Source organism: Miniopterus schreibersii, assembly GCF_964146895.1.
Source record: "Miniopterus schreibersii genome assembly, chromosome: 3".
NCBI classification, from domain to species: domain Eukaryota; kingdom Metazoa; phylum Chordata; class Mammalia; order Chiroptera; family Miniopteridae; genus Miniopterus; species Miniopterus schreibersii.
The window spans coordinates 33,379,504-33,402,016 of NC_138103.1; the positions used below are offsets into that span (position 1 = coordinate 33,379,504).

Here is a 22,513-nt window from a genome sequence, read left to right on the forward strand (position 1 = left end):
GTTGACCTAGGATCCAGGCAATTGGGGTTCGATTCCCGGTCAGGGCACATACCCAGGTTGCAGGCTCAATCCCCAGTGGGAGGCATGCAGGAGGCAGCCGATCAATGACTCTCTCATCATTGATGTTTCTATCTCTCTCTCTCCCTCTCCTTTCCTCTCTATGAAATCAATAAAGATATATTTAAAAAAAGAAAAAGATTGTTTTGGCTATTCCGAGTATCAAGCATGTAAAGTCCATGTGTACTTTAAAGTCAGCCTGTCAATTTGTGCAAAAAAAAAGTAGCTGTGATGTTAATAGAGATTGCATTCAATCTGTAGGTCAACTGAGGGAGAATTACCGTCTTAATATTAAGTCTTTCAATCCATAAATATGGAATGTCTTTCCACTTATATAGAGTTTCTTTCATTTCTTCCAACAATGTTTTGTAGTTTTTAGTGTACAAGTCTTGCACTTCCTCTGTTGAATTTATTCTTAAGCATTTCATTCTCTTTGAGTCTATTTAACATGTTTTCTTAATTTCATTTTTGGACTGTTCATTGCTAGTGTACAGAAATACAATTGAGTTTTGTACATTGCTCTTGTATCCTGTAACCTTGCTGAACTTGTTTATTAGCTCTGCAGATTTTTTTTTTAAAGGATTTCCTATTCATGAGATTGTCATCTGCAAATAGGCATAGTTTTACTTCTCCCTTTCCAATCTAAATGCCTTTTATTTCTTTTTCTTGCTTAAGTGCTGTGGGTCAAACCTCCAGTACAATGTTGAATACAAGTGGTGAGCATTCTTGTCTCATTCCTGATCTTAGGGAGAAAATAGTCTTTACCATTAAGTATGACGTTAGCTACAGGTTTTCCATAGATAACCCTTCATCAGGTTGAGAAGCTCCCTTTTAATGCACAGCCCAGGGACACAGACAGTACTACGGGAAAGGCCCGGGGCGGGGCAGATGCAGGGTGGAGGGGATCAGCGGGGGAGAGGGAACGTCTGTAATACTTTCAACAATAAAGACAAGTATTAAAACATAATACATTTTAAAAGTTCCCTTTTATTGATTATTATTATGAAAAAGTGGTGCACTTTGTCAAATGCTTTTTCTGCATCTATTGAGATGATTATAGGATTTTTGCACTTCATTCTATTAATATGGTGAATTACATTGTTGACTTTCCCAGACTAAACCAATCTTGCATTCCCAGGACAAATCCCACTTGGTAATGGCACATAATACCTTTACATATTGGTGGGTTTGGTTTGCTAGCATTTTACTGGGAATTTTCTGAACCTCTATCATACAGGATATGTGTCTGTGCGGTTTTTCTGAACCTGTCCATTCTCCAGTTTGCTGGGTGACGTGAGGCAGTTGTTCATACAGCAGCCATGACAGTTTCCTGGTCCTGAACTGCAGCTATGCACTGTTTCTATAGTTCCAGTCATGGCCCCAGACGTCAAAACTCCAAAAGAAGGTCAATTCTAGTATTCTAGGCATTGCTCCTGCTCTTCCAGCTCTTCTCCTATTTTTCTCTAAGCACCTACATCCCATATGGTTTTCCTTTCCGCTACCCGAGTGCCCTTACTAGTGTTTTTACCTCCATTCTTATTTCCCCCTACAGAATAGCCAGACTGATGTCACTCTTATGCCTAAAATTATTGAGGCTCTTCATTACATAAAAGCCAACCCTACCCCACTATATATTATTTATTTATATCAACATCTATGGCTCTAGTTCCGTGACCTATTTGCCATTCTGGACAACACCCTCTCCTAATATTTTCCTTTAGATGTCAACTCCTACTTACCTCCCAGCACTCAGCTCAGGTATCACTACCTCTTCAACTCCCCTGGGATGTCTTTGAAACCTTTGCAAGCCTCCTAGTCTGCCTTAGGTGGTAGTCTCTCTGTCTCTCCATAGCGCTCTGTGGTTACTGCTACCATAGCACTTATTACATTGTGTTAGTGTATCACATTTAAAGTATACTGTAGCACTTGCTTTCTATCTTCTACACTAGACTGTAAGCAACTTGATAACAGGGACTGAGCATCCCCTCTCTCTATTTCCAGCATCTGATTCAAGGCCTGGCACATAGTACCTGTTCCACAAATGTGTGCTTAATAAAAATGAAAAGAATATTCTGTCATGACTACTAAAGATTTACTTAGATATTTTAATTTCTTTTAAAATTATTGGTAAAGCATAAAGCAGGAAAGTAGCTTTTTAAGAAAGAAGGAAAAAAGAGGTCTCTTTCAGTAATTCATCTTCACCCTTTCCTAATTAGCAAATGAAGCACTCAGTATTTCAAACGGTGGTTTCAATTACTACACTGTCCTGACACCCAAAATTACAACCCTAGGAGCTATGAACTATCAAATTTTAAAAATACGTATCTAGTACCATTTCCAAAAGTTGCACCCAAACAGACTTGAAAATTAACTGTCCTATGTAAGACTTCAAGTCCCAAGAACAGATGACAGTACTCCATGGGCCTGCTTCATGAGGGTTGGTAATAGAAATAATGCCTGCAAACCAGCGCCGATGTAAGGATTAAAAGAGGCAATATATATAAAAGCCTTACCACAATGCCAAAAGACAGAGCTAGAATCTATTCTAACTTCACCATTTATCTATCTGCTAATCCTATGCAAAAGACTTAACTACCTTAAGCCTCAAGTTTCCTCACTCATCAACAGGTTCATCATAAGGCTTAAAAGAATGTCTGTAAAGCATCTAGCATTGTGCCTGGCAAGCACAATTAAGCACAAAATAAATGTTGACTTCTTGTCCTGCATCTTACACAAGTATTTCAACCTCTCTAGGTTTCAATTCCTGTATTTACAAAATGAATTGGTTAGATCACATGATACAAGACCCCTCTAGCAGTAAAAATGCTGTAATTCTATTTATGGTCACTAAATCCAAATGCAGTGAAGGCCAAAAATTAAATTTAAAAAGGCCCAAGTAAATATATTAGCTAAGGAAAACCTCAGTTGTCATGAAGGCCTACACCAAAAATATTGGCAGAAATCTAAGATTATAATCCGAACGTTGATCTTTTTACTCCTTTATGCTAGCTAGCAACATGAGAATAATAAAAATGATCAATAACCAAAAAAACCCTTCAGAAATTAAAATTAAATTCCTCCAAATAGGAAATGGACACTCATCTGCAACTAGTGGCACCAAAAATTGGCAAAATTGTAATTACTTTATCCAGTGGTTAACATTTAACCAGTAAATTAGTTAACATTTAACCATTAAGTTAACCAGAAGAAAGACTCTAATATTGTCAGCGAGAGAAGATGTTCACAGCCCTCTACGGCCTCTGAGAAATCGGGTAGATAGTTACTGCCAAGCCTTGGTCACAGCAAACTTCAGTGGCCAATAAAGGTTATCGAGGAAATCTTCAAAATGTGTTCAATAATGGTATAGCACATTTACTGACATGCAAAATGTTCATAAAACAGTGATGCATGAGTGCAGGTTACATATCAATACTTATCACCAACCCATTTTTTAATGTGGATATGAAGAGAAAAACTTCAGAGCTTACATTTTGGGAAGGTAGAACTAAGGGAGATTTTTATTTTCTTGGTGTTTATCTGTGTTTTCCAGTTTTTCATAAAGAACATAAAATTTTTATATAATAAAAGAAGTTAATTTTCAAAAATTCCCCAAATATAACAGCCCAAAACCAATCCCCTTATCACAGTTATACTGCAGGGCAGGGGGTGGGGGTGGGGGGCTGTTAAAGCTGATGAGCAAACTTCCTCAGAACTCTGGACTGGGAACTCCCAGTTTAGACTGGGTCCCATCACCCAATCAGTACCTAATGCTCATTCTCACTATTTGTGCATGAAATAGACCTACACTGATGATATCAAAGTCTAAAGATCTCTGGGACATGCCAGAGGTGACGTCATCTGGACAAATGAAAGAACAAACATGACAGACTGCGACTCAGCAGTATATTTTTATAGTGCTTTTTTTCACTTTGCATTTTTACTTCCTTGAATCTGGGTACACCAAAGGATTACCTACCTAGTCTAACCCCCTGAGTCAGTGATTTTCAACCAGTATGCTGCAAGAATTTTTAAAACATGCAGTACCTGACTATTCAGTCAGGGACACTGACCTCTTTTCCCTTAGACTGTCAAATAATAAAAATGACAACAGCCATCGGTGTGAGTGAATCAAAATTACACTTTTTTTTTTGTCAGATTGGCAAAAAATATATTCTTGGTGTCCCATAGAATCTTAGTAATCAGTTTATGTGCCAAGATGAGAAAGGCTGAAATGGCTGCCCTAGGTTAAATAAACAACTCCAAAAGATACCCTGCTCTAGCAAGCATCCTTTGAAAGCATGGGAAGTGTCACGACAGTTTAAGTACTTAGGACCTGCTTCCTAGGCTTTAGCACCAGTTCTAGGTGTTTCATCCTTCATGTTCTTTCCTGGAAAATTAAAGTATATTTAACATGAAGCTTTATACCTCTTATATAAAGGCCAGGGTGTCACTGTCAACTTGCTTCTACCAGGGCAAAATTCAGGACATAAAAATGAAAGACCAAGCAATACAGGGGATAAAGGTGTGTGTTTTTCAATTAATCATCTTACATACAAGGAAAGCTCCCTACAGCAGATTAGCATTTACTATTTTAGGTTTGAAAATTAAAACACATGAATGTTAAAATAACCCTGCAGCCCTGGCCAGTGTGGCTCAGTTGGTTGGACGTTGTCCTGTGCACTGAAAGGTTGCTGGTTCAATTCCCAGTCAGGGCACATGCCCCTGTTTCGGGCTCAGTCCCCGGGGGGGGGGGGGGGTGCAGAAGGCAGTCAGTTGATGTCCTATTCTCACATAGATGCTTCTCTCTCTCCTTTCCTCTCTATAAAATCAATTTCTAAAAATCCTGCAGGTATTGTTTATCCTATATGCTCTTCCTAAATTTCGTTCTATCAATGACCAAAATACATAGAAAGCCAACAGAATAAATATATATCAAGTCCCAATGTATAGTAAATCCCCACCCCACTCTCCACTGAGAAATAAAAAAGAAAATTAGTTTATCGTAACAATATTTCAGTATGCTTCCTAATTTGTTCAAGTTGCTAATTTGGAGAAAATTTATTCATTATTATGGGACAAATAAATGACTGGCTAGAAAAAGGTCTAAGTTTTTCATTCTTCCTAAGATTCAGGAAACTATTGCTTACTCCTACCCCAATTATGCAGCTGAAGAAATGAAGGCTCGGAGTTCAGCACCCATCCCAAGTCACCAAAAACAGGAAGCCACAACTTCAGGCAGTGCTCTTGCTTGAAACTACCCTGTGCCAGGCTATCGTGATGGGCACTGTCCCAGTCATACTTGCTAGTAGCAAGTGAGCATCTGTATGCATTTTTTTAATGAAAACACACAAATCCAAATTTCCCATTAGTTTCCATATCAGTTTCCTTACTAATTAACAAAGTAAAATCAAAGAAATGCTGTCCCCCCCCCAAAAAAATACACTATGTATGCTTAACCCTTCAACCTCAAACCCATCCTGCTCAAATCAGTGATGTTTGTGGATGGAGGTAGGAAGTCTATAAATCTTCAGGCCCACAGGTACCATGAAAAAACACAATCAACATTATACTTTATTCAGTCTGGAGAGAGAAAACCTTTTATTTTCATAAGATAAATTATATTTAAAACAGCATCAATTGTTTTTTTAAAAGGTATGAAGTTATGTTTTATTAACAAAGTTTGTGTACAATATCTCAGATTATTTTGAAAACATTGGCTTTAAAGCCTAACATCTATAAGGCATTAAACTGTGTTTCTTGGGACATCCTTTTTTAACTTTTTTTTAAAATATATGTCTTTATTGATTTCAGAGAGGGAGGGAAAGAGGCAGAAACATGAATGATATGAGAGAATCATTGATGGCTGCCTCCTGCACGCCCCCTACTGGGGATCGAGCCAGAAAGCGGGACAGCCAGCGCCCCCACCCCACCCCCACCCCCCCCAGAAATCAAACCATGACCTCCTGGTTCATGGGCCAACCTCCACCGCTGAGCCACGCCGACCAAGCCTTTTTAAATGTTTCTTAATGAGGGAACTGAGAGTGGCTCAGCACCCCAAAGGGTCCTAGGGCAGTCATCACGTTAGATACACACCAGAGAGGCCCCATCACCACCTTCCTCATTCATTCTTAACTTTCAAAAAGAGAAACTTAGTTAACTCTGCAGCTTTTCAAGCTTTCATGTCTACCATACACCAAAGGAGGAATAAAAGAAAACTTCTGGAATCTGATGAGTCAAGTGAACTTAACAGGAAGCAGTCAATCTAAGACACAAAATGAAAGAAAAAAAAAACACGCCACAAGATAAAAAAAAAAAAGGAAAAATAATAAAACAAATTGACAATCTCTTACATGAACTTTTAGAGTTCTAAAACTTAAATTTTTCATTCATTCATTTGGTGACAAAACCAGACCTGAATGGATGGGAGTCTATTTTTAGAGGTCTTTCTCCACTTGCTGTGACTATTAATATCTTGCCCAACAGAAATATCTGTTTCATGATGATGTGCTACCCTAGACCTCACTGGGGGTGTCATCTACAGTGTGTGCATCATATGACCTTATTAAAACTGGAATTGCTTTGACTTCCAAAACACATCTAGCGGCAAGGGTTTTACATAAAAGATTACGGACCCTTATCACTGAAGGAAAAAGAAATGTATGCATCCACAAAATTAGTTTCTCAAAGACTGTCACAATTTTCTTGTATTTACGTTTCCTGCATATTTAGTTAACACTGAAATTCTGAAACACTTTTTGTTTAAAGTGTTGACTGATAGCATTTATCAGCATTCTTGGAAATTATTCACCCAAAAAGCTTCCAATGAAATATAATTATACTTGGACTGAATTGGAGCAGCTGTATCTTAGATCAGAGATCTGTTTTCATATGGATCTAAAGACCACTTTCAGTGGAGACTGTTGTCAAATTCTCTCAAGCAAGACCAAGTGTCTCTATGAATTCTTCTGTCTTTGAGATATGTTGTGTACTGAGCAACCAAAAAAGAAGTAAGTAATTTTGTAATCTACAATTCTCAAGACTGTTTAATGATAGACTAATTACAAAAACTCTGGCTCCAAATAAAAAATTAAGTACAGGAAATTACTTTTAAGCAAATAAAAGACTTAAATGGACCCAAACAGAAATAATACATTTCTTTCTTTTCATCATACAAATTATACTTCAATTATTGCTCAAAATTAACTGATTTCCAAGATGATGGCTTACTATTACCCAGATATTAGCCTCCCCACTAGACCCTAATTAAAAAGCAGCAAAGTATATGACATAAAATAAATCCACAGCACCAAAGTGAATAGGAAAGGAATCATTAGCTGACATTTCAACAAATTTCTAGAAAAAATGTAGATAATTAGGAACTACAGATAGTGAGGAAGATTTAAAATAGAGGGATTAACTCACAGAACAGCTTTGCACGTGGCCCTGCTCAGCACCCCTTAGCTTAACTGCAGGCTCTCCAACAAACTGGCCAACAGCACATCCTATTCGTATAGAGAGATCCTAATTTGTTCTCCTACTCAGAAAAAGCAGAGGAGTTACCTGAACAATAACAGCAGTAATACTCAACCATTACCTAGTGCTTCATTTGTAAATGTAGACAACCAAGGATCAAAATCAGTAGCAAGAAGAAAAACATGTCAAACAAAAATAAGTGACCAGGGAGGAAAGAGATAATCCAATTTACAGAAGAGAAATTTAAAAAGAAAACCTTAAATATTATCCTCAGAGTAAAGAAAATAATGCATCCTGAAAATAGAAACACACTGAATAAAATATCTGTACAAAAAGATTTCTTAGAATTAAAAGTATGACTCATGCCTTTAAAATGTCACTATTGTGATGGAGAAAATAGTCAAGGTAATTTCACAGAATGAAAAAAAAAAAAAGAGAAAACAAGAGACCAAATAGCTCAACATTCCAAATAGAGAGAACAAAGAAAGTGGAGCAAAGAAAAGGTATGGAATAAAGTAAGTTTCCCAGAGCTAAATAAACATCCTGCTTTAAACTAAAAGGACCCACACTTATAACAGCTAGAATTATTGACAAAATAGCCATATCTAGAGCTATCACCATGTAATTTCAGAAAACCAAGATAAAAGAATTCCAAAAGCTTCCAGAGACAAAAAACAAACCCAGTTACCAAAAGAAAATAACTGTGACTGGCATTAGACAAACAGTAACAATACTGGATGCTAAAAAATGGAACAATATAATTTCCAAATTCTGAGGAAAAAGTGTTAAACCAGAATTCTATACCTAGCCTAACTATCATCCAAGCATGCGACAGTTATTTTCAAACACACAGGAGTCACATAGTTTACCTCCTGCCATCTTTTCTGAATAAATTACTTAAGGATGTTCTCCAACAAAATGAAGAAACCAAGAAAAGGAAATATGTGACCCAAGAAGCTGGATCTAAATCTAGTGAATTCCGAGGATATCAGCTGCACATCTTAAGAGCAGAGTTCCTGGGAAGAAAGTAGACTTACGTAACAGATACTATGATTACATACCGTTAGAGGTTTTTAAGATATACTGAAGGAAAGTATTTCTTTAGTCAACAAAAAATAGTCTTTTGTCCCTAAAAGACTATTTAGGGACAAAATTATACAAGGAACATCAAGAGTTGAAATATGAAACAAAGTAAAATGGGGCATGTTTTAAGCAATGATGGCATGTTAGAAAAAAATACAGTAGCCCACCTTATCCACAGCTTCACTTTCTAAGGTTTCAGTTACCCAGTCAACCACAATCTAAAAAAATTAAATGGAAAATTCCAGAAATAAATATTTTGGGTTTTTAAATATATTTTTATTGATTTTTAGAGAGAGGAAGGGAGAGGGTGCACAGGATGACAACCAATGGAGCCACTGGTCAGGGCCAGAAATAAGTTTTAAATTGCAAGCCATTCTGAGTAAATGTGATGAAATCTCACACTTCCTGCTCCACCGCACCTGGGATATAAATCATCCCTTTGTCCAGGGTTTCCACGCTATATACAGTACCTACCTGTTAGTAGCTTAGCCCTCTCAGTTATCAGATCAACTGCAAAGTATCGCGGTGCATGTGTTCATGTAACCCTTATATACTTAATGGCCCCAAAATGCAAGAGTAGTGATGCTGGCAATTCAGATGTCAAAGAGAAGCTGTAAAGTGCTTACCTTAAGTGAAAAGGTGGAAGTTCTTGACTTAATAAAGAAAAAAAATCTTATTTTGAGGTTGCTAACCTCTACAATAAGAACAAACCTTTCATCTGTGAAATTGTGAAGGAAAAAGAAACCTGTGCTAGTTTTGATGCCTAACCTCAAACTGCAAAAGTTGCAGACATAGTGTGTAATCAATTAAGATGGGAAAGCCATTAAAATTTATGTGTGGAACACAGAAAACCTTCTGATTGATGGCAACATGTTGCACAAGAATGAACTGAGCCTATATGAAGACTTCAGTAAGCCCTACCTTATAAGGGTGGACTACTTTACATCTAATCCTGACAATAGGAATATATGTACAGATTTAAGAAAACTATACTCCCAGGACACTACTCAGCATCTCAGATTATTTTCAGTTGTCAACCCCTCAGACCTTTCTTAACCACACATTTGCTTTACCCTGCTTTATTTTTATTCCCCTAGCATCTGTTAATATCCAACATTAAATCACAACATTTCATTTATTCTAATACACACATTCTTCACACTTTAATCCCATTGAAACCAGCATGCATCTCACAATCCATACACAGCATTTTACTACAGTCAGTCAGGTGGCAGTCTTGTCACTGGGTGAAAAACCTTCAATGGATACCCTCTGGAAAGATTTTTTAAAAAGCACCAGTATCAAAATGCCTCAGATTAAATGAAATACAGCATTTATTTGTTTGCTGGGTATCTCCCCTACTGCACTCTGCACTCTCAGAAACTTAAGGGTAGTAACTTTTTTTTTGGTAATCTTTGTATCCTCCACACACAGAACAGTGTCTGGCATGTAACTGACACTTAATCAGTGCTACATTTTAACATCTCTGAAACTAGGATGGGTCCAACAGGGTAGTTCCTACATAATTGGCCCTGATGTGTGTTTTCTTCTTAGTAGTACACTTAACAGTGGTGAATCATACAAACAATGGCATCTAAGATTTGAAGAAATTCAGTAACAAAAAATTTGGAGGAAGATGGAAACAGTAGTGTGAATGCATGGACTCATTTCAAAACATGACTCCAAAGGTTTGTAAATCCAAGAAACAGAAATACAAGCTCATGATTTTTTAAAAGATTTTATTGATTTTTAAACAGAGAGGAAGAGAGAGACAGAGAGAAAAACATTGATGTGAGAGTAAAACATTGATGGGCTGCCTCCTGCACACCCCCTACCTGGGATGGAGCCTGGAAACTCATGCATGTTCCCCTGACCCGGGAATCCAACCGGCAACCCTTCAGTGCAGAAATGATGTACAACCAACTGAGCCACACAGGCCAGGGCAGCTTATGATTATTTTTTGAGTTATGGAACTAAATACTTAAATAAAAACAAAAAGGGCTAAACGTAATTGTCTCCTGGAGACTATTTTAGTTTTTCACTATAAACCAGTCTGTATTTTTAAAATATATTTCATTTTTACCAAGTGTGCATACCTTTTTTATGAACTGTTTTTATGAGTACTTAATAAGAGGGGAAAGTACAGACTCATACATCCAAAATCAGAAACTGAGACAGGGTCATTCACACGGATACAGATAGAATGACATCCAGGAGCAGAGTCAAAGTCAAAATCGATTTTCATTTGGCAAAATTTCAATTGGCAACAGGGGATGGAGATCGTGAATTCTGGATTCAATTTATCAAATCTCTAAAGACTGACATCAACACTAACTTGCCTAATGATGAGAATTATGCCATTTGCTCATCAGAAAGTCAAGGTTGGACCAGCAAAAGCTTGCAAGTTTACCCTTGAACACTGGAACGAAAGTCAGGCCCTTGGAAGGAAAAATTACCTCCCCCTCGCCATAACACTCCACATTTACACAACATCCTTTCGCCTGCCCTGGCCTGTCATCACAATGACAGACGCGGGCAATGAGCATGGTCTCTTTCCATTACCAGAAAGACCGACCATTATTATGGGGGTGCAAAAGCTGGGGAAGGGATTGCAACCTGGGGCGGTATGAGGTTCACGGATCAGAAAACGGTGGCCACGACAGGCAAAAACCCAGCTTGTGAGTCCCGTGCAAAGAAGCACCCCAGGGCCCCGCTTGTCTCCGCAGAAAGGGCATCTTTCCCCGGTGAAAGCTAAGGAGCTCGAAAACCCTACTGGCCCTGGGCGGGCAGACGCGCGCAGTTCAGACCCCGCCCCTCCCTCCTCGCTCAAGGCAGGCGCAGAAAGATCGCAAAATGTCACAGGGCCAAGACTAAGCGCGCCAAGGCGGGACCCACCCCCGGGAGACCGGGACATTTAAGGCAGGTCCCTCCCCTTCCTCCTTCCTCCGCCCGGCGCAAAACTCATTCATTCTTGAAGCGGGCGGCAAGTCCCCGCGGGCTGGCCATCTCCGCACCGCGAACCCACCAGACGCTTTGTCTCGCGCCAGGCCGGAGCCCGGGGCGCGCATTCCAGCGCGCGCCCGCGCGCCACCTCCCCGCACCTGGGGCCCGCCGGGCCTCGCCGTGGGACAGCCTTTCTCTCTCCCAGGGTCTGGGCCCGAAGCCCGGCGCTCCTGCAGCCCTGGGCGGGCACCTCCCCCGGCCCCGCTGGGAATCCAGGCTCAGGAAATGTACATGCAGTCCCACCAAGCCCCCTCCGCAGCCCCCGCGCGCACTAAGAAACACTAGATTCTCTCTCCTTCCGAGACCGAGACCTGCCCCAGACGAAGGGCGTGGGCGCGCTGGCCCTCGCTCTCCCCCTCCGGGGTTCTCGAGGCCGCCGCGGGCTGCGCCCCCGGCCCCCGGCGCGCGCTAACGCGGCGCCCAAGTGAGCACTCACTTGAGGAGCAGCTGGTCGTGCTCGGCCTTGAACTTGCCCAGCTCTATCTGCAGCTTGGCGCGCTCGCGGGCGGTGTCGTCCAGCGCGCGGCGCGCATCCGCCAGCTCGGTCTCGTAGAGCGCCTTCAGGCCGGTGAGCTCTCGGCCGCGCACCTCCTCCCGCTCGGTCACCTGCAGCTGCAGCGCGCTGTTCTCCGTCTCCAGGCTGCGCACCTTGTCGATGTACACCGCCAGCCGATCGTTGAGCTCGCGCAGCTCCTCCTTCTCCTGCAGCCGCGACAGCCGCGTGGGGCTCAGCGGCGTGGCGGGGCCGCCAGCGCGGCTGCCGGTCCGCGGCGGCACGGGGGTCGCTGTCGCCATGGCGGGCGGCGAGGGCGATCGGCGGGGCGAGCGGAGCGGGGAGGCCGCGGGCGGCACGGGGACACGCAGCAGGCTGAAGAGAGCGAAGCCGGGACCGAAGGCGCAAACCCGCGACCCGGGATCGTGGGAGCGGGGTTACAGCACAAAGGGCAAAGGGGGAGGACTACGAATCAGTCGTAAAATGCCCTTTGTAAGAAAACACGGGCGCGCGCGCACACACACACACACAAACACACGCACGCACTAAGGAAGCTGCGGGGCGAGGGGGATCGGGAGGGCAGAGCAGGGTCCGCGCGCCGCCGCCGCCGCCGCCGAGTCTCCCGCCCGCAGCACTTTGTTTCCTCTCGGGCTGGGCGGAGGGGCGGGCAGCAGGCGAGCGGCTGGGGGCGGAGGTGGCGCGGGCCGGAGCGCGGCAGCCCCAACATGGCGGGCGCGCGCGGGGCCGCCACGTGACCGTCGCGGGCCAATGGGACGCGGGCGGAGGCGCTCCTGCGGATCGGGGGCCGGGCCTGTAAATTCAAAATCGGGGCCTGGGGCAGCCGTTCGCTGGGCGCGCGGCGCTGGGCGTGGTGGAGGAAGGGCTGTGGCGGCGGGGAGTGGCGCCGGGGACCGCCCGACGGCCGCCCGGGGCCCCGCTCTGGAGGGGCCGGCCCGCGGGTGGCGGGAAAGAGCGCGCCGCCCGGAGGTTTCCGGGGCGGGTCCGCGCCGCCGCCCACGCCCGGCGGTTCAGGGAAATTCAAATGTAAACGTCCTTTACGGCTACTCGCGAACCTGGGAGAGGCCCGGGCGGCCCAGGGCGGCGAGGGCTCGGCAGCGGCTGGGGGGCCGCGTGGGGGGCGCTGGCGTCTGAGACGCCAAACCCACTGCGGGCCGGTGCCGAGTGGAAGCTTTTATCTTTCCCTCGGGTGGGAAACAGTGTATCAAAGTGCCCCCTTCCTGTCAAACTGACGCGCTCGAGCCCCGAAGCGGACGGACGCGCAGGAACCGGGAGCCCGGACGCTCAGTCCCGTGCCGGCCGCGCGGAGGGGCGGCCCCGGCCGTTGATTCCTCAGCAGTTCAGGGGTTTATAAAATGAGGGCCGCCTCGCGAGCGGCGGCTTAGCGTGGGGCTGAGGAAACAGCACACGCTGTTGTCATGCTTCTCCAAAAGCCGATGTATCCAAATCTCAACCTGTGACAATTTAAGTAGAAATGACTTAGCTTTAAGAGGGGAATCCTCTAGAGAAAAGAAATATATATATATATTAAAGAAAAAAAGGAATAAAAGGGGGAGAGGGAGTCCCCCGAAATGTAATTGCCAACTCGCTCGAATAGAAGGGTCATGAATTCCTTGGAAAAGCTGGGAGCCCGGCGGGCGTGGCTCAGGGCTGGGCGCCCCCTGGGATCCAGGAGATCGCGGTGCGATCCGGCCAGGGGCGGGGATCCCGCCAGGGGCGGGCACGTGCCGGCTGCGGGCTCGTCCGGCCGGGGCCTGCGGGAGGCCGCCGCTCCTCGCATCGCTGTTGTTTCTCTCTCTCTCTCTCCCCCCCTTCCCCTCTCTGAAATCAATGAAGATATATTAAAAAAAGGAAACGTTTTGAACTTTATGGCTGACGTTTTTTGGAACTTACTGTGTGCCCTGCACTGGGCTTTTCGTGGGTCATCCGGCCACGCAGCCGTTCTGTGGTGTGGGAACTGGATTGTTTCCATCTAAAAATTCATCTTTTATTGTTTTTTATTTTTTTATTTTTATTGAATTTATTGGGGTGACATTGGTGAACAAAATTATACAGGTTTCAGGAGCACACTTTTATAACACATCATCTGTATGTTGTACTGTGTAGTCACCACCCTAAGTCACTTCTTTTTCCATCCCCATCTATCCCCCTTTCCCCTCCTCCGCCAGTCCCCAACCCCCCTTTCCCTCTGGTCCTCACCACACTGGTGTCTGTGCCAATGAGTTTTTGTTTTTGTTTTTTTTACTTAACCCCTTCACCTTTTTCACTCAGCCCCCCAACCCCCTCCCCTCCGGCAGCTGTCGGTCTGTTCCATGTATCCAGCCTCTGTTGCTATTTTGTTGCTACTTTATTTTGTTCATTAGATTCCACATATAAGTGAAATCACATGGTACTTGTCATTCTCTGACGGGCTTATTTCACTTAACGTACTCTCCAGGTCCATCCATGCCGCTGCAAAAGGCAAGATTTCCTTCTTTTCCACAGCCGAGTAGTATCCCACTGTGTACACGTAGCACTGCTTTTTATCCACTCACCTCCTGGGCGGCGTCCGAATCTTAGCTATTGCAGATAGTGCTGCAATGCACACAGGGGTGTATATGTTCTTTCGAATTAGTGTTTCTTTTGGGTTTCTTTAGATGAGTACCCAGAAGAGGAATCACTGGGTCATAAGGCAGTTCCATTTTTAATTTTTTTGAGGAAACTCCATACTGTTTTCCACAGTGGCTACACCAGTCTGCATTCCCACCAGCATTGCCCGAGGGTTCCCTTTTCTCCACACCCTCGCCAGCACTTGTTCGTTGACTTATTGATGGTAGCCGTGCTGTCAGGTATGAGGTGGTAGCTCAATGTAGTTTTAAGTCGACGTTGAGCTTCTTTTCATATATCTATTGGCCATCTGTATGTCTTCTATGGAGAAGTGTCTATTCAGATCCTTTGCCTGATTTTTAATTGGATAGTTTGTAGTTTTGGTGTTAATTTTTTAAGTTCTTTATAAATTTTGGATATTAACCCCTCACGAAAATTCATCCATTTCATCTAATCCCTGGAGTGTACACCTGAAACTAATATAATAATGTATGTCAGCTGTAACTGAAAAATAAAAAGTGATTTAATTTCCAAAAAAAAAAAAGAAAGAAATCTGCATCCTTAAAAAAAAAAAAAAAATCTTCCATTTTATAGATGAATTTCTTTAAGGCTGCCCAGCAGGGACAGGACTACATTTGAACCCAGGCAGTTTCAATTGGCTCCAGAGCCTCACCCTTAAATATAACCTAGAAGGCCACTCACAGCCCATTAGGAAGGCATTTGTAGGGTAATTACATGTTAGTTACTTTAATAATGGCAGAAATGAAGGCTAGGATGTTCTTCAAATATTAATCAAGTGACAGACATAAGAATTAGTGAAGGGCACCAGGCCTATATCATCCTCCGCGAATTTCTGGGCACTGTGTGAGTAATGATACTCTCCTTATTAATGGTTCTATTTCCTGTCCTGTTGTCTCAAATACAGTAGACCCTTGAACAATCTGAGTTTGAACTGCCTGGGTTTACTTAAACATTTTTTGTTTTTTAATCAGTATGTAGTGGGCCCTCCTATTCCTGGGTTTCACATTCGCGGATTCAACCAACTGCTGATAGAAAACAGTATTTCCTTTTGGAAGTTGAGAATCAGCATTTGCGAATTCTCAGATGTGGAGGTCAGACGTAAATAATACCCGGCTTTTCATTTCGAACTGTGCGGGGTGGGCACTCCTAACCCTAGGGTCGCCTGTACTCCCTCCCTAAGCTCTTGAGAGTTAGGAGTTGAAAAGCCTCTATTTTGAAGTTGGTGTTAGGTGTTGGAAAGTAAGGATTCAGATAATTTTAATAACTTTAAAGGGTCTGGAAAATCCAAATTACTGAAGAAGAAATAAGGCCTAAAAAAGACGGGTGCTGGGACCAAGGTGATGGAATCAGGATTCAGTGTAAATCCCCTTGTTGAGGTCCCGTCTGCTGCACTGGTTTGGTTTTCATGCCGCACTCCTTTTCACTGCAGACTTTAAAAAGATACTTGGAAATTTTCTTTTTAAATTATTTTGTCCATTTTTGAAATTGTAACACTATATGTGAAGTGATTTCAGGCATAATCTCTATTGCTCTCAACTCCGTGAAGCTTCTCTTAACAGAATCCCTCAATCTAAGACTCTTCCTGGAGACTCAGAATATACCCTAGTATCTGAAAAAATACATTGGAGTCAGACAATTGATGATTTGCTATTGATAGCTGTTTCCTCCTGGGAAAATGGGAGGTGACTCCTACCCTGCAGGGGTTTTTTAAAGATAAAATAAAATCTATAATATGTTAGAAATGTAATGATCCTGTGTCCTCAATCAAAAGGGGGGTGGGGGATGGAAAATCTCTTAACCTTAGAATTAGGAGATTGTGCAAACGTTTGGTCAGGTACTTTTCTAAATGTACACATCCCTTATTCCCTCAGCTTTGTATCGGCAGGAAGGCCTGCTTCTTTCCTGTCCTTTCATATTCTGTTTGTCCATCCCTCTTCATTTAAATAATTCCTGAAATCCCATCACTGCCAATGAATTGGGAGAGAAATCACAAATACTAGTAAGTTTGCTTCTGCATTTACAAGGACAATTGTGATTTCAAATATTCTGCCTTGTTCTCCCTATCAGCCTTCACTCACTTGTTAGGGCACGTGCTCTGATTATTGGTTAGGCCACATACACCCCCACCAAGTCTCAGCTTGCCTGCCATCACTTCCCTCTTCAGCACTCCTCCCACAGCTTATGGCTACCTTACTACACAGAACTTATTTGACATTTGCCCTACTTTCCATATATCATTTGCATCCGGGACAGAAAAATACAGGATACCTGTAAGATCTAGGCATAAAGGGGCCCAGACTAGGATGGGGCACAGATGCAGAGACAGGTGAAGGGGAGACTGAGAGCTCGCAGTAACCCACGTCTGACTCAGGAGAGGGGTGACAGCTGGCAGGTAGCCGAATATACAATCCTAACAAACGGGACCGCTAGGGGTGCAGAACAAAATGTAGGAAGATAGTATAAGTGGTATCTCTTCAATATAAATGAAGAAATAAATTAATACATGGTCTGCTAGGCCAGATTTCTTTTATTTATTTTTTTAATTCTCACCCAAGGATATTTTTTCCATTGCTTTTCAGAGAGAGTAGAAGGGGGGCGGGGAGAGAGAGAGAACCATCGATGTGAGGGAGACACATGGGTCGGTTGCCTCCCACAGGCACCCCAACCAGGGCCGGGAACTGAGTCTGCAACTGAGGTACATGCCCTCGGCCGAAATCGGACCTGGGACCCTTTAGCCCACAGGCCGACACTCTAACCACTGAGCCAAACTGACCAGAGCTAGGCCAGATTTCTACTACACTTTACAAAGTTAATACTTTTTCTAATTATCATAAAAGGGTAAGAACAAATCATGTTTCAGAGGTTTGAGTGACTATCCAGAATCTCTTCCAACTTTGGGGGGTTTTTGTTGTTGTTATTTTTTAAATATACTTTTATTGATTTCAGAGAGAAGAGAGAGGGAGAGAGAAATAGAAACATCAATGATGAGAGAGTCATTGATCGGCTGCCTCCTGCACGCCCTGCACGGAGGATCAAGCCCACAACCCAGGCATGTGCCTTGACCAGGAATCGAACCTCGATCCCCTGGATCATAGGTTGACGCTCAACCGCTGAGCCACACCAGGCGGGCTCAACTCTGGTTTTTATTTTTGTATTTTAAAAAGAGCTTAAGAGTTTTGAAGGTGTATTTATCATATTCAATAGGATTGTTCTCTTAGCATAGCTTCACAAAGTTTATATACTGCTCAAAATTGTTTTCCAGATTGCAGGATAAAATCTGGATATTTGGCAATAGTATCATTAGTGGAGGTTTTTGGTTTGTTTGTTATTGTTTTTCATGTCTTTTTCTTTTGTTGGTGTGGTAATTTTAACTCAGTACATCTTCTTGATAGCTTATGCTTTAGTCAAAAAGAGAAACCAATTTGCACTCTAACATTTTAGTTTTGTTATGCTAAAATATGATCATAACACTACACAACTTTTCTTAAACAGTCTTTAAACCATTCTTAAACTAGTATTTATGCATCTGATTTATAATCTTTTTTGTTGTTGTTCATCTTACAAAGGTAGGCCCCTTCACCCTAGATTCTGCATCTTTGCCTTTAGAGTGGTAAAAATAACAATAAAAACTGGTGTCAAAGTTTAAGGCTTACACACAATTCAGCTGTTTCTGCTCTGATTGGAACTGACCCCACTCAAAAAGTTAAGTGCTGTCCTTTCTCATTACCAGGCTTTAGTCAGCCACTTCATTTATCTTGGCGTATGGTTTATCCCTACCCAATAACACTTTAATGTATTCATTCAATTCTTAGGCTGCAGAGGTGAGATTTTAATTGCCTAAAATAGCTTCCCTACCAGCCTTCCTCTCTCATTTTCCCTGAAATTTTTCCATAAGACATAGTCTCTTGGGTCAGTCTACAAAATTAAAGGCACCATTTCCAAACCCCACAGCTGAGTTCAAAACAGCAGATGAAAAAGGTAAATACAATATTTGCATAGTTTTGCTTAGATGATATGGTAAAAAAGGCAATCTGGCTGAATCAGTCCCATCCAGCCCATCTTTCCATCGCTATCACCCCAACTCTGATAAAAGCCTCCTATCTGGGGAAGGAGAATTTGAAGCCAGATGCACCGTGGGAGTCATGCTTCTTTGTCCACCCCTGGGTGAGTTGAGAGCAGGGGTCGAGGGTCCAAGAGTAGAGATGGTTTGTCCCCCAACAAAGTCCCCTGTTTTCTTTCACCTTGGTGCAGCAGAGCAGACGCCAAAAGAAGCCTTCTCCAGAACCCTGGTCGTGAGCAGGTTCAAAAACTGTCATGGACTGTGAGGAGCTGAGTGGAGAACAGTCTAGCCTGTGATGGTTTTATGTGTCAATTTAGCTGGGCCAAGGTGCCCAGGTACATGCTCAAACATTATCTGGATGTTTCTGTAAGAATGTTTTGGATGAGATTAACATTTAAATATGTGGACTTTGTGTAAAGCACATTAGACTCCATGATATAGGTAAGCCTTACTTTTCAGTTGAAGACTTGAATAGAACAAAAGACTGACAACCCACCCCCCACCCCGAGCAAGGTGAGTTCTAACAGCAGACAGCCTTCAGACTTGACCTGCAGCAGGCTTCTGTGTCCCCAGCCTACCAGCCTGCCCCGCAGATTTTGGACATGCCAGCTTCTGTAATCACATGAGCCAATTCCTTTAACAAAAAAAAAAATTCTCTTTCTCTATATATGTACACATCCTATTGGATCTGTTTCTCTGGAGCACCCTGACTAATGCACCTTTCCTGTGCCCATAGGAAGGATATGGAGGGGCCAAGGGAAGCCAGCTGATTTAAATTAGTGGAAGGGACAGAGAAACTGCAGACTGACCTGGGCGAACTGGACACTTGAGACTTGGTGGAACTATAGACACTCAGCAGAAGGGTGGAGAACAGACATGCCAGAGGCCACCGTAGGTGGAAACCGTAATAAGGCCATCTAGAGACGGCCAGCACAGAATGGAGACAGAACAAAACCAAGAAGCGGATGGCTCTCCCTGCAGTGGTCAAGAACCTCCTTGGACTTAGAATCACCCCAGGTAGAACAGGAAGGGTGAAGAATATGGGTATTAAACTTGAATGTGATTGCAATATGAACTTAAACTGGTCCATGCCACCGAGCGATTACAATCCCATCACCAAAATGTCCTCCATCTCTTCACACTGCTTTTCTCTACCAGTGGGTTTTATTTCAATATAGGCTGTGTCTCCACAGGTGGAAAACCTGGCGTCCTGCTTTGACCTCAAGCCTAAATTCTCTTTTCTCACAATATAACCAATCTCAGGAAAACGTTTGCCTGTTTGGGTCACCCGGCCAGCCCTGAACCAATTCCTGTGTCCAGGGCTAGGATGTACTCTGGCCAGGGCTAAGCCCAAATGCACCCTTTGATAGGCAGGGGTGGGGGAGAGTCAGGAATCAAGGTGCCCTCACCAAACTACATGGGATGGGATTCCATCAGCACTGAGGAGTGTGTCCCAAAATGTGATGAAGTGGTGCTTGACAAAAGCACCATGTACCTACCTCATGGAAGGAGAGTAAGAGAAGCAACCTAAATAGTTCTTTTCTGGCCTAAAATTCTCCAGAGATATGCATATTTTTTAAAATGTTAAAATACACACCCTTAAATGTTTAGGATACCTAAAAAGTCCTAGTCATTGCTCACTCAGTAATCCATGCATTTATTCATCCTACATTTGTGGGCGACTTACTACATGCAGAGCAAGGATAACTGAGGTACATGATCCCTGCTTTGAGGGGATCAACCATCCAGTTGTGGACAAGCAAACATACATCTAAATAAATGCTGCCTCAAAGTGCCAGGTACTGAAAAGGAGGCAGGACAAGGTAGTCCACACCAAGGACCAGACAGGCCTGGGCATCAGGCACAGGAAAACCATTTGCACACAGACGATCTCTGAGCTGGGCTTCAGAGAATGTCAGCCTCCAGGGTCTGGCAAATGGATCCAGTACTTTATCAAGACCTGTAAGTGGCAACCCAGAGCGCCCAGGGAGAATTAGAGAGAAACCCCAGATGGAATCCCTAATCTCCTTGCGGTGTGCCTTTCATCTCAAACCGCACTGCGTAGGGCGTGCTTTAAACTAGGAATTAGTAAGGTGATCAGGGAAACCAATCTTAACTGTAGGCCTGGCTTACATTAGTCAGGAAAAATGAAAAATTGAGGAAATTATCATTGAAACAAGTAAATTACTTAAGCTGAGTCATAAAATAACAGTTATGCCTTCCCTAAAGCAAAACAAAAATAGAAAACCAATTAACCCGGAAATTTTATTGAGTAACTCCTGTGTGCAAGACACTGTACTGTGCGCTATGAAATAAAGTTTTTAAAATACAAAATGTGATTTGTTCCTTCAATAACTGTATGTGCAGAAATGAAATGTAGATGTGAATAAATAGGCTAAGCAACCATGCCATGAATGACAAAGGCCCAAAGGAGTGACATTGATGAAAAGTGTCAAAACAGGGGCTGCTAAAATTTAGAGAATGAAGAAAGCCCTTCAAGTCAGGATGACGTAAGAAAATATCATGGACAAAGAGGAGTTGGACTGGACATTGAAATAGAGGAAAATTTATTTCAGTAAGTGAGTGGGATTACAAAAAAATTAGCTTTACACACAAGTTTCTCAGGAATAGAACTATTCCATAAAGTAACATGGCTCTATATTTTGTGTGAAATATTTGTATTTGTGTATGTTGACTATGAATATTAGAAACTGGGCAAGAATTTGGACACCGACATGCTTGGAATATAATGCTACCCAAAATATTCTGTTAAAGTCTCTGAAAAGAGATGACATTGAAAAGTAATTATAGACCTCTCTGACTTGCATATATATTGAGTAAAGGAGCAACTGAAACTTTCATATATTTCTGATAGGAGTATAAAATGGTACAACCACTTCAGAAAATTGCTTGACAGTTCTTTATAAAGTTAAAAATGTACCTACCCTGTAGCCCAGCAGTGCTACCCCCAAGACAAATGTCTAAAAGACTTGTACAAGAAGTTTATGGTGGCTTTATTTGTAATAGCCCAAACTGGAGCGAATCCAAATGTCCATCAACAGGAGAAGAGACAGATAGATCATGGTATAAGGACTATTTATCAATTAAAAAGAGTGAGCCTCAGATACATGCAGTAACATGGATGAATCTCACAAATATTATTTTGAACAACATAGAAAGTTTTATATGAATACATATTTGGGCACAAACTATTCCATTGATCAGATTCAATACTGATTTCTAGTAATCCAGGGACCTAAATTCTTTTAATAATATAACTTTCTGCCCGGCCGGGCATGGCTCAGCCACTGAGCATCGACCTAGGATCCGGGAGATCACAGTTCGATTCCTGGTCAGGGCACATGCCCGGGCTGCGGGCTCGATCCCTAGGAGGGGGCGGTTAGGGGGGCAGCTGATCAATGACTCTCTCAACACTGATGTTTTCATCTCTCTCTCCCTCTCTCTCTCTGAAATCAATAAAGATATATTAAAAATAATAATAATAATATAACTTTCTAAGCAACTGAAGATACAGTACTAATTTAATTCAATAAGAGTACTGAAGTAATTTTCAAGGGGAATGGGGATGCAGAAGAAGGGAAGAAAAGGGGAGTTATAATCTGGGGTAGCAAAAAAAAAGTATCTATTGTTTTAATAATAGATATTAAAAGTTATTAATCTTCTTGGCCAGACAGGCTTCGTAAAAGCTGTGGTTCTCA

The 22,513-nt window shown here is 42.7% G+C and overlaps 1 protein-coding gene across 1 annotated transcript in view; it reads right to left on the reverse strand.

Moving 5' to 3' along the window:
- LMNB1 (lamin B1) overlaps window positions 1-12,831 on the reverse strand; it is a 45,854-nt gene extending 33,023 nt beyond the window's left edge. The window contains exon 1 of the mRNA XM_081133165.1: window positions 12,053-12,831. Within this exon, the coding sequence (XP_080989291.1) occupies window positions 12,053-12,411 (359 nt within the window). The 5' untranslated portion in view covers window positions 12,412-12,831. The remainder of the gene's footprint in view (window positions 1-12,052) is intronic.
- Between the last annotated feature and the right edge of the window lie 9,682 nt (window positions 12,832-22,513).